We start from the raw sequence: 17022 nt of genomic DNA on the forward strand, positions 1-17022 counted from the left end.
AGCCAGGATACATCTGACATCAGCAATGATATCCCTGGTTCCATGTCCTCTTCTAAACCCAGGTTGAATTTCTGGTAGTTCCCTGTCAATATACTGCTGCAGCTGCTTTTGAATGATCTTCAGCAAAATTTTGCTTGCATGTGATATTAATGATATTGTTCAATTTCCAATTTACCTTTCTTGGGAATAAGCATAAATATGGATGTCTACCAGTCAGTAGGCCAGGTAGCTCTGTGTCTTCCACATTTCTTGGCATAGACAAGTGAGCACTTCCAGCACTGCATCCATTTGTTGAAACATTTCAATTGGTATTCCGTCAATTCCCGGAACCTTCTTTTTCGTCAATGCCTTCAGTGCAGCTTAGACTTCTTCCTTCAGTACCACTGGCTCCTGATCATATGCTACCTCCTAAAATGGTTGAACGCCAACCAATTCTTTTTAGTATGGTGACTCTGTGTATTCCTTCCATCTTCTTTTGTGTTGTTTAATAATTTCCCTGTAGAATCCTTCAGTATTGCAATTCAAGGCCTGAATTTTTTCTTCGGTTCTTTCAGCTTGAGAAATGCCGAAAGGTCTTTGCACATGTCATCATTATACTTTGTCTTCTCGAGCTGCCCTTTGAAATCTTCTGTTAGCTCTTTTACTTCATCATTTTTTCCTTTTGCTTTAGCTACTCAATGTTCAAGAGCAAGTTTCAGAGTCTCTTCTGACATCCAGTTAGGTCTTTTCTTTCTCTCCTGTCTTTTTAATGACCTCTTGCTTTCTTCATGTATGATGTCCTTCCACAACTCATCTGGTCTTCGATCATTAATGTTCCACGTGTCACATCTACTTTGAGATAGTCTCTAAATTCAGGTGGAATATACTCAAGGTTGTACTTTGGCTCTTGTCAACTTGTTCTAATTTTCTTCAGTTTCAACTTGAACTTACCCAGAAAAACCCAGTACCGTCGAGTCAATTCCGACTCATAGCGACCCTACAGGACAGAGTAGAACTGCCCCATAGAGTTTCCAAGGAGCTAACTTGAACTTATATATGAGTAAATGATGGTCTGATCTGAAGTTGGGCCCTGGCCTTGTTCTCACTGATGATATTGCGCTTTTCCATCATCTCTTTCCACAGATGTAGTCACTTTGATTCCTGTGTATTCTACCTGGTGAGGTCCACAAATATAGTTGCTGTTTATGTTGGAGAAAAAAGGTATTTGCAGTGAAGAAGTTGTTGGTCTTAAAAATTCAATCATGCAATCTCCAGTACCATTTCTATCACCAAGACTATTTCCAACTACCGATCCTTCTTCGTTCCCAACTTTCGCATTCCAATCACTAGTAATTATCAGTGTATTCTGATTGCATGTTCGATCAATTTCAGACTGCAGAAGATGGTAAAAATCTTCAGTTTCTTCATCTTTGGCCTTAGTGGCTGGTGTGTAAGTCTGAATAATAGTCGTATTAACTGGTCTTTCTTGTAGGCATATGGATATTATCCTATCACTGACAGCATTATATTTCAGGATAGATCTTGAAATGTTCTTTTTGACAATTGATGCAATGCCATTCCTCTTCGTCATTCCCAGCAAAGTAGACCATATGATTGTCCGATTCAAAATGACTGATATCAGTCCATTTCAGCTCACTAATGCCTAGGATGTTGATCTTTATGTGTTCCTTTTCATTTTTGACGATTTCCGATTTTCCTAGATTCATACTTCCTACATTCCAGGTTCCAATTATTAATGGATCTTTGCAGCTGTTTCTTCTCATTTTGAGTCGTGCCACATCAGCAAATGAAGGATGTGTCAAGATTAAATGCCACAAAATACGCGAGATTCCTCAAGTGACAGCTCCACAAGAAGTCAGTTACAAATAATATTGCTTTTTGCTTCGATAAAATAATAGAGGGAACCAATACTATACAGCAAAAGCCATACAAACTAAAAAGAACTATGGAAATAACCAAGTCTTTCACGAAAGTTATCTCTTTCTAAGTAATACATGGTTACAGATTATAGAATTTTACAGATTAACTATATTAAAATTATGGAAAATTTTAGAGTTGTAAAATCCCCTTCATCTACACTGATCTACAGAACAATGTATCATTATTCTGTTATTTTATTCTTTTCATCATATATATAATCTATGACTTGATGTTATGTTACTTCAGAACTAAGAAAGTGGAAATGTCCAGGGGGAAATAGTAGAAAAACAAAACCAAAAACCTAGAGAACTGAGAAACTCAAAGGAACAAAGCATATTCTTACAAAAAAATTAAATAAAAAAAGCAACTGAACAAATTAGCTATACCGGGCAAACCACGAACCACCCAGCCACAGCTTAATCATGTAATGACGACTTGCATTCACTGTACTCTGATATTGCCTATTGGTTTTGCTTTATGTGACTGCATCATAGAAAACCTTTAATTGAACCCAAAAAACTGACAGAAGACCTTAGAGCATACTGCAGTGCTGCTCTCTACCTCTGGTCCACTGCCTTGCCTTGCAGAGCACTTACAGTGTTCCACATGCACTATGCCATTGGATTTTCACAAAAATTTTTGAGGTACAAAAGAAACCTCCATTTTTCAGAAGAAGGCTCAGAAAGGTTGGAAATGTCATAGTAGTTAAACAGGGGCAGGGCTGACCCTGGAATCGAGGTCCTCTGACTCTTAGGACAGTGTCCTTTCTGAATCCTAACAGTTATGCAATGTTTTCCACTAGGTGCTAAAAGAGTCTTCGGAAACAAAGGCACATCCCCTCAAAAGAATGATCTGCTTCTTTTATATTATGTACTTTGTAAAAGAACCCTGTTATAGCCTTAGGGATTAATGTAAGCACCGATATTTTAATCATTTTAATGTCTGTTATGCTAATAGTCCGCTAATAGCTAGGAGATTCTTTCCAAATTATCCAACAAGGTGACACAGATAACTGATGCTCATTCACTTGAATAGCAAACTCTTTCTGGTGCATAAAAAATCAAAAGCTTCCAGCACGGAGACAGCCACATCAGATAACTTACTGTAAAGGTTAGGGCAGTGCCATACATTAAATAGGCAATAAATGAAATATCAACTCACTTTTCAACAAATTTCCTTAATTTAGATAGAAATAGGGAGACTCCTAGACTACAGGTATAAAAAAAGCCATCCAGACCATAAATCCACTTGTCCAAACCTTTAGAAAAAAGACCTTGAACTAAAAAGGTAGGTGTTGTATTTAATAGGCAGGGAGGCTCTCTGCTGCTGAGTGAATCGTGGCCCTCCATCACTCTCTTTCCTCACTAGACACAAGGCAGGTGTGCCTTCACCACCGTATCCCCAGTACCTAGCACAGCGTCCAACTGAAGGCAGAGGCTCAGAAAACTCTTGTGACACCAATTAGCTTTTTTTTTTCTTAGAAAGCACGAGGGCAAGAATAATATTTTACATGGCTTTTATACTTCAAAGACATACAGAGAAGCGTCTCAAAGACTATGGGAGGCCTACCTATTGATAAGTGCATTTCCATGAGGGACAGTATCCGATGGCTATCCACTATCATAGCGGTAGTGTCACTTTACAAACCAAGAGACTGTGACTTGCCTCACTAACAGAATCCTCAAGCTTTACTGTTACCCTTTGCATTCCTGTTACCATGTCAGTAATGCTCCAGTGTTTAAAATGCACAACAGTGTGGGTACTAACCTGTGAGATTAGAGAGGGTGACAGCACTTTCTGCACTAGTTTGAGATACTTATGAGCAAGTAATAAGTTGTGGCTATATAGTTTGAGAAAAGTGTTTTTAAATAGACATATATGAGCAGGAAGTACTGCACTTTAGATGTATAGGTAAGATTATTTATGTCTGTCCTAGTCATTCCAGTGCCCAGCAGTTTCTAGCACAAACTCACGAACAGCAAAAATGAATGAATTAGTGAATGTAAGGCATCCTACCTTCTGTTCTGTAATTCAGGGCTCTTCACTTCATGGAGCAAGGGGACAGGTGAACATTATATTGGAAGATCTGGGCACAGACTTGGAATTATGAGTCAACTCCAACCTACTTTTATAAAAGTGAAGTTCTGTATTGTTTTCACATTAAAATCTAGTACCCATCCAGATAAACTGGAATACTACTCTAAAATCACATTTTAGTCCATGTTTCAATTTTCTACTTATCCATTTTTTATAAAATCTGCTAATGTGACAAAAATGAGTCTTCCTTTCAATTTCTATTTCCAGTTCCTCCTCTCCATATAACTGCAGGGAGTTGACCAGGCAACAGGAAGCGAAACAGAAGAGAAGAACATCAAGTTTTAATTTTACAGAATGATGAGGAAACAATTTAGACTCACGACAACATGGGATAATTCCCACTGTTCTGCATTACATAGAAGAATATGTTTAGAGAATATGTCAACAAAATACGAAAAATCATAGAAAACAGGCACCACAGCGAGGCATTTAATTTCCATTTTTATTTGGGCATATTTACTAAAGTCACTCGCATGATATAGCAATTCATGCATAATCTGACAAGCTGTTACTTCCTTTATATCAGCCTTTGAGTTGATGTGCTTTCCCTGAAATGACACTGACAGAGTATCAGTTACCTCTGAAGGCTCGGAGTGAGCTATACTGGTGGCTGGGTACCACCCTTTCAAAAATAAGAAAGATCTTAATTAAGTGTCTTCACCAACTCTTCTTCATCTTTGCCACAGAGACTGACTGCTTGGGAAACAACGTGCTTCCCTTAAAACCTCATTTCCATTTGAAGAGCGTTATTCCCAAACTGCTTCTTGCCACTCATTTCCAATCTATATGAATTCACTCCAGAATCCAGTGCCAGCAGGAGTTTAGTTAATAAGCATTCCCAAAGGGGAGTCCCTCGTGCTTAGTGTTCTGTGGAACTCAACAAGGAAAACTAAAAATCCTTTCAAGCCTAAAGACAAGTGAACTATCATCACCCTTAGGCTTGAGAAAGGAGCTTCAAAATGTGGTGGCTTTTGATTCAACATAAATACTTTCTCTATTTAAGACTTCATTTAATCCAGCAATCTCCTGAGTCATCACCAAATGCTGTTCTGACCTGAGGACAACCAGAGCAAGTCTATCAAATGACAGGCCTCTCTATCTGCTGACAGGAGCAGATGGGCCCCAAGTCAAATTGCTTTCTCACTGATATCCTGTAGGGTGGAAATCAAGTCAATAAATGACAAACATGAACTGGAGCATTTTTTACTCCATTATTCATAATATTTGTAAAGACTAAAATATCTCGCAATTCATTAATCTGGCTACTTTTGTAGCCCTTGTGGCCATGGATCTTAACATTAAAGAGCTTAAAAGAAAAAAAAAAAAATATATATATATACATGTACACACACACACACAAGTCTATTCAAATGAATACTTTTTTTTCCTCCCCAAAAAGCACTAAGAGCTACTTTGTAAAAGAACATGGTGGTCATTTTCCATGCCACAAATCAAATGTGTCTTTTTAGCTTGAGGCGTATCCTTGTATATTTTGCTACAGGGATAATGGTACTAACCAGTATTTAGTTTAAAAGGTTTGTATTTTAATTTTTAAAATGAGTCAAGTGCTGCCCGTTACCCCTCTCAGCCCCACATATAGTTTCTTAAAAATATCAACACAGAAAGCAAAACCAGCTTAGAGCACGGATAAAATTTAACCTGACATTTCCTACTTATAGTCTAAAGCAAAGAACTGTTCTTGCAAGAATAATTTGTTAAAGGGGAAAATGCTTGACAACAGCAAGTACTTTTATCAGGGCACCCAGGCATTCACAGGTAGAAAACACCCAAAAGTAACAAAAATATGGATTTAAAAATATATAAATTCACAGAAAATGGGAAGACCGAATTGAGAGTTTTAAATGATACATGCTAGGTGTAAAACCCTCCTGATTTGCAGACATGGGAGGGTGATGGTCATATGCAGAGTGTTACTACCAGGCAAATCGTTCTAATCCTTCTGGCTAAGGTTAAAACATACACGGCAGGTACTCCTGATTAATCAGGAGGAAAACCTCTGTTTTCAGGAAATGGCATTAATGGGAATCTTAGGAAACAAGGCAAAATCTCTAAATAAATATTCTGAATAGTTTCAATAAGAGAATTTGCATTTAAAATGTAGATTTTAATTTTGTGCAGACCAAGGCTTCAGCAGGTGACAAGCACTCCTTAGAGGTAAAACAGGTCCAGGGATCAAATGATTAACAGCTGGGACTTTTAAATTGTAGTTTTGGTTTATTTGTTTTAGCTGAAAACCAATTCAGTCTTTTTAGGAAACTCTCTTCTTAAATCATGTTTTAAATACCAAACATAATGATAATATTGCCGTTTTTATTAACCAGACTTCTCTAAAGCTTTTTTTTTTTTTAAACTAAAAGCAAACCCAAACCAAACCTGTCACCATCGAGTTGATTCCGACTCATAGCAACCCTATAGGACAGGGTAGAGCTGCCCGATCGAGTTTCCAAGGAGCACCTGGTAGATTCAAACTGTCGACCTTTTGGTTAGCCACCAGCGCACTTAACCACTATGCCACCAGGGTTTCCTTTTTACTAAAGAGTAGACCAAAACCAAAAAAAGGTAAGAATGTTATTTTTAATCCAAAGGAAGAATATAGTAACATTTTTGTCTAATTCTATACTAGTAATCAACCTCTAACCCCAAAACCTGTTGCCGCCAAGTTGATTCTGGCTCATAGTGACCGTATAGGACATAGAACTGCCTCATAGGGTTTCGAAGGAGTGGCAGGTGGATTCGAACTGCTGATCTTTTGGTGAGCCGCTGAGCTCTTTAACTACTATACCAACGGGCCCCAATCAACCTCTAATACAGATAAAGGACTTGATTTTCACTATAACATTTTCAGAGCTACAAACATATATTTCTACTAAAGGAAGACATAAAACTTATTACATGGAAACATTTCTAATAACTGGTTTAAAATTTATTGTAAAATATTTTCCCTAAAGGCTTTGCCTCTATTATTTCTAAGTCTCGTTTTTTTTCATCTTTATTTTCTTTGTCCTTGTACAACTACGTGGGATTCATGAGACTCAGGAGCAAATGGATTTAACGGGACAGAATCAGGCAAAGCAACAAGAAACATATGGGAGATTTCATGTGACATGAAACTGACACTTTGGGGAGGAATTCCAGTTCATTAACCTTTATTTCATAAACACATTGGGCAAATATTGGAAACAAGGCCACAGAAAGTCAGGCTAGGAGCAGATGGTGAGAAAACCAAGAGAAACAGAAATTCACAAAATTTTGTACATTAACTGGAGAGAAAGATGGTATATCACTGGTTTGTTTTCCAAAAGGAAATCATGGTTTTATAGCTACACTCTCCAATACAGTAGCCACTAGCCACACGTGGCTAATTCAACTCAAGTTAGTTAAAATGAAAAACCCAGTTTCTCAGTTACACTAGCCACTTTCAAGTACCCCACAGGCACATGTGGCCAGTGGGTGTTGTATGGGAGAGTACAGATCTAGAAGATATCCAGCCTCACAGACCATGCTGTGAGACAGCACAGCTGCAGATGGTGAATAAAATAAGAAGAAAGCAGGAAGACAGCCCTCAGGTACCACAGGAATAAGCCCAGAAAGTCAGCGCAGTAATACTGCTATCTGTGGATGACGGCAATTTCTTTTTTTATATGGAAGAAAATGAACTGAATATCCTAAAGTTCCGTTTGTCTTTTTTTTTTTTTTTTCTTAAGTAAAATGTATGGAGAGATGATTATGTCAGAAAGGTGCTAGGTGCTTTACATATACAATCTTATTCAATCTTCATAAAAACTATATGAGGTAGGCACTATTATAATGCACCTGACAGATAGGAAGCAAGGTTTAGAAGAGCATATGTGAATTATCCAGGATCACACAGCTCTCACCTACAGTCCACGCACACTTTCTCTCACTCTTAGTTCGGGAGGCTGCCTACAAGGAGTTCTACCCTGAGATGGAGATAGTGGAAATGTCCTCTGAATAGAACTGCCAGGCCCCTCTACCACCAAGCAGTACGCCCAGCCGGAAGGGATGGTGTTCTGAATTAGCCTTCTTTGTCCTTTTGGTCGAATATTTTCTTGATGTTGAGCATGATTATTTTCTATTAACAATGGAAAAGTACTGCTTCCTAATTTCATCCTGGGCCCTACCCTCTACCTATAAATCTCTGAGCTCTCCGAGTCTAGCCATTTCTTTTCATAGGTTTTACTGCCCTGACCAATAAAAGCAAGGCCCAACTAAACACAAGTCAACGTGTCTTAAGTTTAAATTTGTAGAACAGTCAACACACAGAATATACTTAGTCTTCCAATATTTTTTCATACATACAGGTACCAAGCACTTAAATACCCTGTTACTAACCAGTGACTTCACGTTACAGAAAGGGATTCTAGTTGTGTAGAGAAAAGTATTTAATTTGCCAAAAGCTGGGCTATGATAGAGAATACTATCTCTTAAACATAAGCATCACTGGTCCAGATGACCCAAATGAACTTAGTTATATTAGCTCAGCTTTTATGTGGTCAATTTTCCATTAAACTATTTAGAGAATTACACTTCATCATTTGTCATACATTAGTAACTTTTCTGTTCGATTTTTAAGATCTTTTGAATTGCTCTAATGGTTGATGTCCCAAAGAGGCTGGCAGAAGATCCATGTGACCATAAGGACACCCCTCTGCTCCAGAGGCCCTGGAGAAGCAAGCATTGCTTCCGGCCCTGACTATCCCGCTGTAGCCTCTCATGCCTTACCTTCGGGGTGAGCCATCATCGTGAGGCTGGATGATGACCACCTTCACAGTCACGGAGGTCCGGAGCAGGTCAATCATCTGTTCGTGGGTCAGAGTGGCTACGGCCACTTTGCAGATCTCCACGAGGCGGCTCCCTTGGCGAAGGCCAGCCTTCCAGGCAAAGCCAAAAGGTTCCACATCTGCAACGATTCCTTCAAAGTTCACGTGGAAGCCTAGCTGGCCCAGCCCGTTCCTCCTCAAGGTCATTTCCACAGTCTCGCAGCCTCTTGTCACTATCTGAAAGGGAAGGATACTGTTAAAGATCCCCTTCCCACTCAGGCTGTTATGAGTGCCCCGTTTCAGAGGTGCACACATGGGCCTCTGCTTCTACTGCTCTTCTCCTGGGCTCTCACACCACTTGATAGCACAGCCTTAAAGGGTGTTCACCCTCCCTCTGTCCTTCTCTTCAAACTGTAGAAGTAAAAGACAGGACATATTTAAATTCAGAGGTCACCATAATTAGCTGTGCCATCAAGCACAAAGAAAATGATGAAAATAAAACTATGGTTTAACTTCTCCAAGGCAAATCTATTCCCGATACAGGTATCCTGCTTTTTGTTCAGTCACCAACCTCGAGCTCATGAGCTTAAGATGGGCACCAATAATTCTCTCTTCTCCTTGCTTATGGCAATTTACTTGGCTCCTAAACAGACAAATTCTATTGTCTAAATGGAACGCAGCAATGGAAAAATGCGAGGACACTGGAAACCATTACAACTTTCACTCATCCAGCACTAAAACCTAACAGGCATTTCATGCACTCGTTTTTTAAACCAATGGCCCACACCCGATTCAGCTAACACTTCAGTGACACGCCCTGAGGCCCAGGCAGGGCAGCAGGGGGTTGGACTCTTAAGAAAACTGTAACTGCTGTGCCCGACATTAGCACTGGGGACAGCCCTTTCCAGCCACTTGCACTTTCATCGGAAGTGGTGAGGGAACTTCCGATTACCTGTGTGGTAATCAACAGGTTCTTTTGTCATCTGTTGATGAGGAAAGTTGGCAGGCAATGCCTTTGCAGAGAGCAGAGTCTCCTGTGCCTACAGGCTTCCTGCTCTCAAAACAGGCCAGTCATCATCAAACCAGAAATTCCAGGGAGAGGCCGGGGTACAACCTGAGCAGGAGTGGCACCAGTGCTCTCACCTTTTCCAACAAAATGACTCTATGAAAGTACCACAGAAAGGAGCAGTGGGAAAAGCGAGGTGGTTGTGCCCCACTCGGTGCACTAAAGCACCTGCAACTTGTTTCCATGAGAGAGCGCGGTTTCCCAAGCAATGAAAAAAAAATATGGGTGTGATTTGATGACATCACTTATTTGTGAGAAATTTAAAGTCAGAAGGCATCATACACGAATCCCCGAAAGCACAGAGCCAATGTATCAAGTTTCAGTGTAATAAATGCTCCATATCCATGCAGCACGCTCTGACTACACAGACACCCATTTAATCAAACCTATGGCTGGAAGTGCAGCTGTGGGAATGGGGCTGGGTTCAGTGCATCACCATGTCTGCTGTCTCCATGGTTACCGCAAGTGCACAGGACCTGAGCCAGCTTCCCATAGAGATGACAGTTTGGGGCTTAAGGAAATGTGGGAAGGGATTGCTAGTCTTAGCTAGTGGGGAAGTTTTGAAAGATTGAAGTTTCCAAACTTATGAACTGAATTCACTTAAAATTGTTGAAAAAGTACTTTTGTTACATTTAAAACATGACTAAATTTTTTCTTTATGTCTCTTCAACTGTTTTCTAAGCTGCTTCGCCAAAAGACTACAAATAAAATGTGCCTTACCTGCTTTAAATACAAATGCAATTTTCAGCTGAAATTTAATACCCATATTAGACTGGAGAATGAATGACTGAGCTTTGCCAGTCTCTTCTGCTTATTTTCTCCAATACCTGCCACTTACCCCACTTTCACCTTTTGCTATTTATCTCCTCTGTTCCTTGCTTCTTATCATCCAAAGGCTGAGTCTGAAGGACAATGTTTTCCATTTATTTTAAGCTCTTCACATATGTTCACGGGCTCAGTTATCATGAAAATGGTGTCTCCCATGCCTGTGCCCAGGACTGGCTATGTAATTTGTGGGGTCCAGTATAAAATAAAAATGCTGAGTCCCTTTTCAAAAAGCATTAACAATTTCAAGACGGCAGACAGCAAAGTCTTAAGCCAAGCATAGGCCCATTTCAGTGCAGGGCCCGGTGAAACTGTACTGGTCATCCTCCATGAAGTCAACTTCTTCTAGGCATATGTTCCTATTCCTTTCCTTGTCTTTACCTGTCTCCTGGACACCTTTACTTTTACTTTCCATCACCACAAAACAGGAACATTGACTTTATCATCTGCCAAACTCAATCCCAGTAACTCTACTACTACTTTTTCTTTCTTCCATTTCTGTTATTACTACCTTGCACTAACTGTTATATTCTAACTCCTTCAATAGTCTTTGGGTTGGTTTGTATCCAGTATCTTGCATTACGAGTTGTCCTAGCCACAGAACAACTTTCCTCAAATATATTCCACACATGAGGCACCCTGGTCACATTAGCAACACAGTCACTGATCTAGGAAAATGGTAGGATTGGGTCCATGAAATTGCAAACGTGTAACAGTCATGTGGGTCTTGGGTACAAACTTAATGGTACAAATGGGCTGTCTACATATACCTATGAAATGCAAATGGCCGTGCAAGGTGCTCTGTACCAGTTAATGACGTGGCACTGGGTTGTGCTGTGCTTTCAGGATCACAGATTATGATGACTCAGTAGATTTATTTAAAAAAAGTATTAAAAATATTACAGAAAACACAATGTATCCTGAGACTCACAAGTACAACTCCAAGTCAGTTCTCTAGAAGTATAAACTACTCACATAATTGTTCCCAAACTCTTATCTAGGTTTGCACACATATGCCTGATTAATACTGTTGAACATACTGAGGCTCTTTACTGTAAATACTGTCTGTAAACAATGATATCATTCTTCTAAGGTTAGCAGACACTGACTTGATTTTACTGTCTCTTATACATGGTCTTAAATAACAAAGGGGAGATTATATTTAGTAGGAGAAAGGAGTCAGGAAACGAATATAATTTCTCCTTTTTCATGATCCACAGTTGACTAAATCTTTTCTAATTAATGAAATAACACATCCTCCTAGGGGATTTTTATCCAGGAGAAATTTATTCCCAAAGGATGCTTTCTTCTTATACTACAAAAAAAAAAAAAAAAAAGGAAATAGTTTGATTTGCTTTTATTACTTGTGTGTGTGTGTGTATATATACCAAACCCGTTGCCTTTCAAATCAATTCCAACTCATAGCGATCCTGTAGGACAGAGTAGAACTGTTCTATAGTGTTTCCCAGGAGCACCTGGTAGATTCAAACTGCTGACCTTTTGGTTAGCAGCCAGGCTCTTAACCACTACACCACCAGGGCTCCTATTGTATACGCTCAAACTAGAACCAGAATCTTAGTTTGTTAAAATTAGGAGCAGACATACAATTGTTAAACAGTGTGGATATAATGTAGGAGTGTTGTACTAAAAACCATATTTTAAGAAAATCTCTTGTTTAAGCCTTTTTTTTTTTTTTTAGCTTTTCTAACTTAATGAGAATCTGTGGCTGGAAGATTAATGACAAACAATATATATCTGTTGTATAAACTTGCCCAGAGTTGAATCTGCAAGTAAGACTTAATCATTTCTATTGTCAACAGCAATTCTATTCCTACTGATTACCCTCTGAGAAGGTGCTCTCCTGTCTGTCTCCGCAAATACATATAGTATGTAGACAATTCTCTTGTTTTTGCTTCAAATACTACAAAAACATATCCCAACATTATCTTTCAAAAGTTGGTTTAACTTTTTTTTCCAAAAACAATTTATAACGGGGACTTTTCTACCATTTATGTATTCAGCAAGTGCTCAAAAGGACCCAGCATTTAAAATTAAGCTCTGTGTCCATATTAGTTAATTCATTCCTTAAGTGCTGTAACAATGGTCAAATTTCCATAGTGAAAATGATCACGAGTCTGGGATTGAAGAAACCAGGGTGGCAGAAAACACAAAACAGGTACTTACTCCTAATCGCTGAACAATTTCCCGTACGTCCTCAGCACAGTTATCCACTGCAGATAGAAGGATACATTCTCCTCTTTCGTAAAACACTTTGATACTCATTAATCCAGATGTCCATCCAATAACATCTCTGCAGGAGCAGTTAAATACAACATTCTTGGAATCCTTTTCAATCAACATTATGAACTCATTGGAAATTCCAAGAAGACATTCGATGTCGGCAGACTGGCCGAAGTCCCTTGCTATTACATGCCACATGATCGCGCCAATGCTAAACAAATGTGCATCCTTCCTTGGCTTTACTCTTTCCTTCTTCTTTGCACCCAGTGTAATGAAACTGAATTTCACAGAGGTGTCCACGGTGGCAGTTGTGACAAAGTTCTCTGCCAGATCTTTCAAGTACTCTTGCCTCGTTCGCGTGGCCATCGCCCGAAATTTTTCCGATTTATGAGCTGCATTTTCTGCATTGATCACTTTGGCTAAGAGGAAGTCCCGAAATACTGCTGACTTTGGAAAAGTCACGCCTTTGGGAATTGGTGGACCAAACGGTGGCACATCTTTCGATCTAGAAACTCCAACACTGGGAAAGAGAAAAGAGAAACGAGATGAGCTATGATACCATAATATTTACCTTCAGAAATTCTGACACATACCCCCGGTTTCAACTCAACCCATGTAGCTTCTTGTTCTCCTAATTTCTGGTCATACCAAGATTTTTTATTTCTTTTATTAAAAATTTTTGTTTCAAACTCAGTCAACAAGGGTAATGGATCCACAGTGGGACGTGACAAGCAGTCCCAGGTGGTACCAGGTTGGCACTCTCTCATTGTGTGGCTAGCGATCCCTGAGAAAGACGTAACCCTTCTCACAGAACTGAGTTTGTGCCTTATCATACTGACAGGACCAAATTTTTTAAGTTTCATTTTTTTTTTAAGAACATGCTTGCTTTACTTGATGACATTTTGAAAATCTGCATGAAGGTTTTATGGGAGAAAGATTTTAAGAGATTTTATGGACTGAAGAAATCAAATGTATATTGATCATAATAGCCATCTTAATCTAACAAAACCAATAATGCTCCCCTATATCAGACAGCACTTTTAGTCGTCTCAAGTCCCCTTTATTTAAAAAAAAAAAATAAGATCAACTATAAAGAGTGAATTAATGAATTAACAAATGAAGGATGAGAAGAGTGAGTGTTGAATGAATCCATAGCATCTACAGCATCTGTTCCCCTTACTCTTATCAACAATAATTACCGAGTAGTCACTGCAGACCAAGAACTCCTACTAATCCCACATCTATTCAGGCTCATATTTACTGTTAGGATAAACAAAGGAAGCAATTGTTCCTTCTTTTCCATCATGGTGGAAATCCTGAAGGAGGTGAATTAAAGACTGGAAATAGTTCATTACATTTTTCCTGTCAGGTGTGAATTCCTTTTCTGGAATATGGTTGGTTAGACTCTAAAACAATCACAGTCTTCAAATCTCTCTCAACTTTCATTTAACTATATACTCAGAAGTAGAGCTAACTACCTGCAGGGCACTGAGCGGAGAGGCGGATGACAGGTGGGATGGGGCCCTAAATGAATGGAATGAAAGGGAGGACCACTTCCCTTGGGGACAGACAGAGCAAACTGAGCCACGAACAACAGAGTTGGATGGTGCTGGATGGTGGTGTGTGCACTGAACTGGGGGAGGGGAGGGAGACTTGACTTGTGCCCTCAACATAAAAGGGTGAAGCTGTAGGAGCCAACCTCACACTTGATCCATCCTCCTTTCACTACCACCCTTAGGACGGGCACTCAGCTTTTCCAGTCAACTCTGTAGATCTCAAGCTACTCACTTACACTAAAGCATTAGGAAAAAATTTCCTATATCCAAAAATGCTCAAATATTGCTCTCAATGTGGAGTTTCAATTCTTGGCTTTTCTCAATCCTGTGGGATGATACAAGTTGCCAAGGATGGAGACACAGTGTCTCCAGTTTTTAAAAAGGCAATTCTTTTTGCCCCAAAGGACAGGCGTTAACTATCTAATTGGACATCCCCTTTTTTACAATATATGCTATATTCCTGCTCAATAAAATATAACCCCGTGCATATCAGATCAAAGATCTCCAAGAAAGGTAGCAGAATGTAGGCATGGCTACTCTTATATCCTAGGGATGGGGGTTAGTTAGAGCCCTGGTTATGAAAGTTTATATAATCCTTAATTCTTCAATTGGAGTCAAGGTTAGAAGAAATGTTCTTTTTACGCACTCAGAGAATTTCTACTGGGTTGAAACAGGAATATGTTCTAGAAGTCCTTAATTTACCCTAATTATTTGATAGATTTATTGATGATTGAAATATAAAACCCTTCTGCCTCCTAATATAGAAAATATCAGCCGGAGCAGATGCAGGATTAGTAGGAATTCTTGGTCTGCAGCGGCTGTTCAGTAATTGCTATTGATTAAGAGTAAGGGGAGCAGATGATTTAGATCCTGTGGATTCATTCAAAACTCACCCTTCCAATTCTTCATTTGTTATTGCCCCCAAATAATAAGATGGACATTCCTTAATACACAAGCGAAAGGGTTTTAGTAAAACCTGGTGGTCAAGACAATAGAGCAAAGTGGTTAAGAGCACAGACTCTGGAGTTAGAGGCCCTACTTTGAATTTCAGCTCAGTCACATACTGAGCAACTCTCAGCTACTTACTCCCAATCTCCCAGTGCCTCTGTTTCCTTATCTGTAAACAGAGATTAAAACGGTGACATCTTTAAAAGCCTCCTGTGTGGATGAAACTATCCTTATCACAAACAATCGTTATTTTAATAACTGATTAACCGTCATCTAATTTTTATTAAAAGGGGCTACATATTATATTTTCTAAAGCAGAAATCATCATTCTCTAGAGAGATCTCCCAACTTTTAATGGACTTCTAGCTACCAAGCCTAGACAGTAAGTCTTCTCATTCAGGTACTGAGCCATGCATTTTACAAAGAGTGTATCTTGGAAAGCATAAACAAACATAAATCCTTCCAAGTTAGTTCTACAGTGCTAGCTACGACTCAAAGGTTCTTTTATAAAGAGGCAGGCAATTTATTAAATTTGCTTTTTAAAAATTTTAGGCTAAAATAATATGTAACAAAAAGCCTTGGGGATGTTGCCTTATCTTTTCTGTGTTCAGGTAGACCCAGTATTATCACTTCTTGAGAAGAATCCAGCTGCATGCATGATGATGCCTCAGACTACCTGCGTAAGGTGGTGATTGCATTATTAGGCTGCACACTTTTAATTAGAGGATGTCATCTCAGCCCACGGATGGTTTGAGGGCTGTGACGGCACATGTCCTCACTAACTGGTCCTGCAGGTCCTCATGAGTTTGGGCATCTCTGCCACTGAGAATCTGCAAAAAGCTCATGAGAGAAACAGCATTCACGGGGACTGGCCTGAGATGTGTGTGATCCGTCCAATTTTCTGTAAAACAGGTCCCTGGATTCGGACACAGCAATTTAGAAAATAGACAACTTGCACTGTACTTTACAATTTCCTTAAACATTATTTTCACAAATTTATTTTCTTATTTGCTTAATTTGAGAAGTATCATATGAAACCGACCTACAAGGTATTTTTGGAAAGTTTGGACACTCCAACCTTATTCCATATAGTGCTAGGACACATCAAATACAGCTTTATAAAATGTTGTGGAATCGATTTGACTACAATTTTCCAGAAAAAAATATTACTGATTTCTTGAGGGATACTGATTAAGTTGTTAAACATGATTGATATGAACATTTATGAGGCGCTTCCAAAAATCTGAGGCACTGTATTGACTTTACATTTGAATCTCATAAGTAAATGTCAATTCAGTGATTAACAACGTGGTTTCCTAAAAACCAGTGAATGATTCCATCTCTGAATGATTGGCACATGCTATCGTAGGGCTGCTATGAATCGGAACTAACTGGACAGCAAGGAGTTTAGTTTTTTTTTTTTTTGGTTTGGTCTTGTATCATAAAAAACAATGCAATCCATTTTGTTTATATGTAAGATCTATACCAACACTGGTTTTGAAAACATTTCTCCTCTAGTAATTTAATTATAACTGGAAAACCTGAAAGAGATCAGAACAAATAGATA

General features: G+C 39.1%; 1 protein-coding gene across 10 annotated transcripts in view; it reads right to left on the minus strand.

Annotated features, from left to right (window-relative positions):
* SIPA1L2 (signal induced proliferation associated 1 like 2) overlaps positions 1-17022 on the minus strand; it is a 264129-nt gene that overhangs the window by 67994 nt on the left and 179113 nt on the right. For all 10 annotated transcript variants that reach the window (XM_064276677.1, XM_064276676.1, XM_064276670.1 and 7 more), the window contains 2 exons: positions 12895-13471; positions 8782-9056 (listed from right to left, as the gene is read on the minus strand). In XM_064276677.1, coding sequence (XP_064132747.1) covers positions 8782-9056; positions 12895-13471 — 852 coding nt within the window. The remainder of the gene's footprint in view (positions 1-8781; positions 9057-12894; positions 13472-17022) is intronic.

This window comes from Loxodonta africana, chromosome 25 (assembly GCF_030014295.1).
Source record: "Loxodonta africana isolate mLoxAfr1 chromosome 25, mLoxAfr1.hap2, whole genome shotgun sequence".
NCBI classification, from domain to species: domain Eukaryota; kingdom Metazoa; phylum Chordata; class Mammalia; order Proboscidea; family Elephantidae; genus Loxodonta; species Loxodonta africana.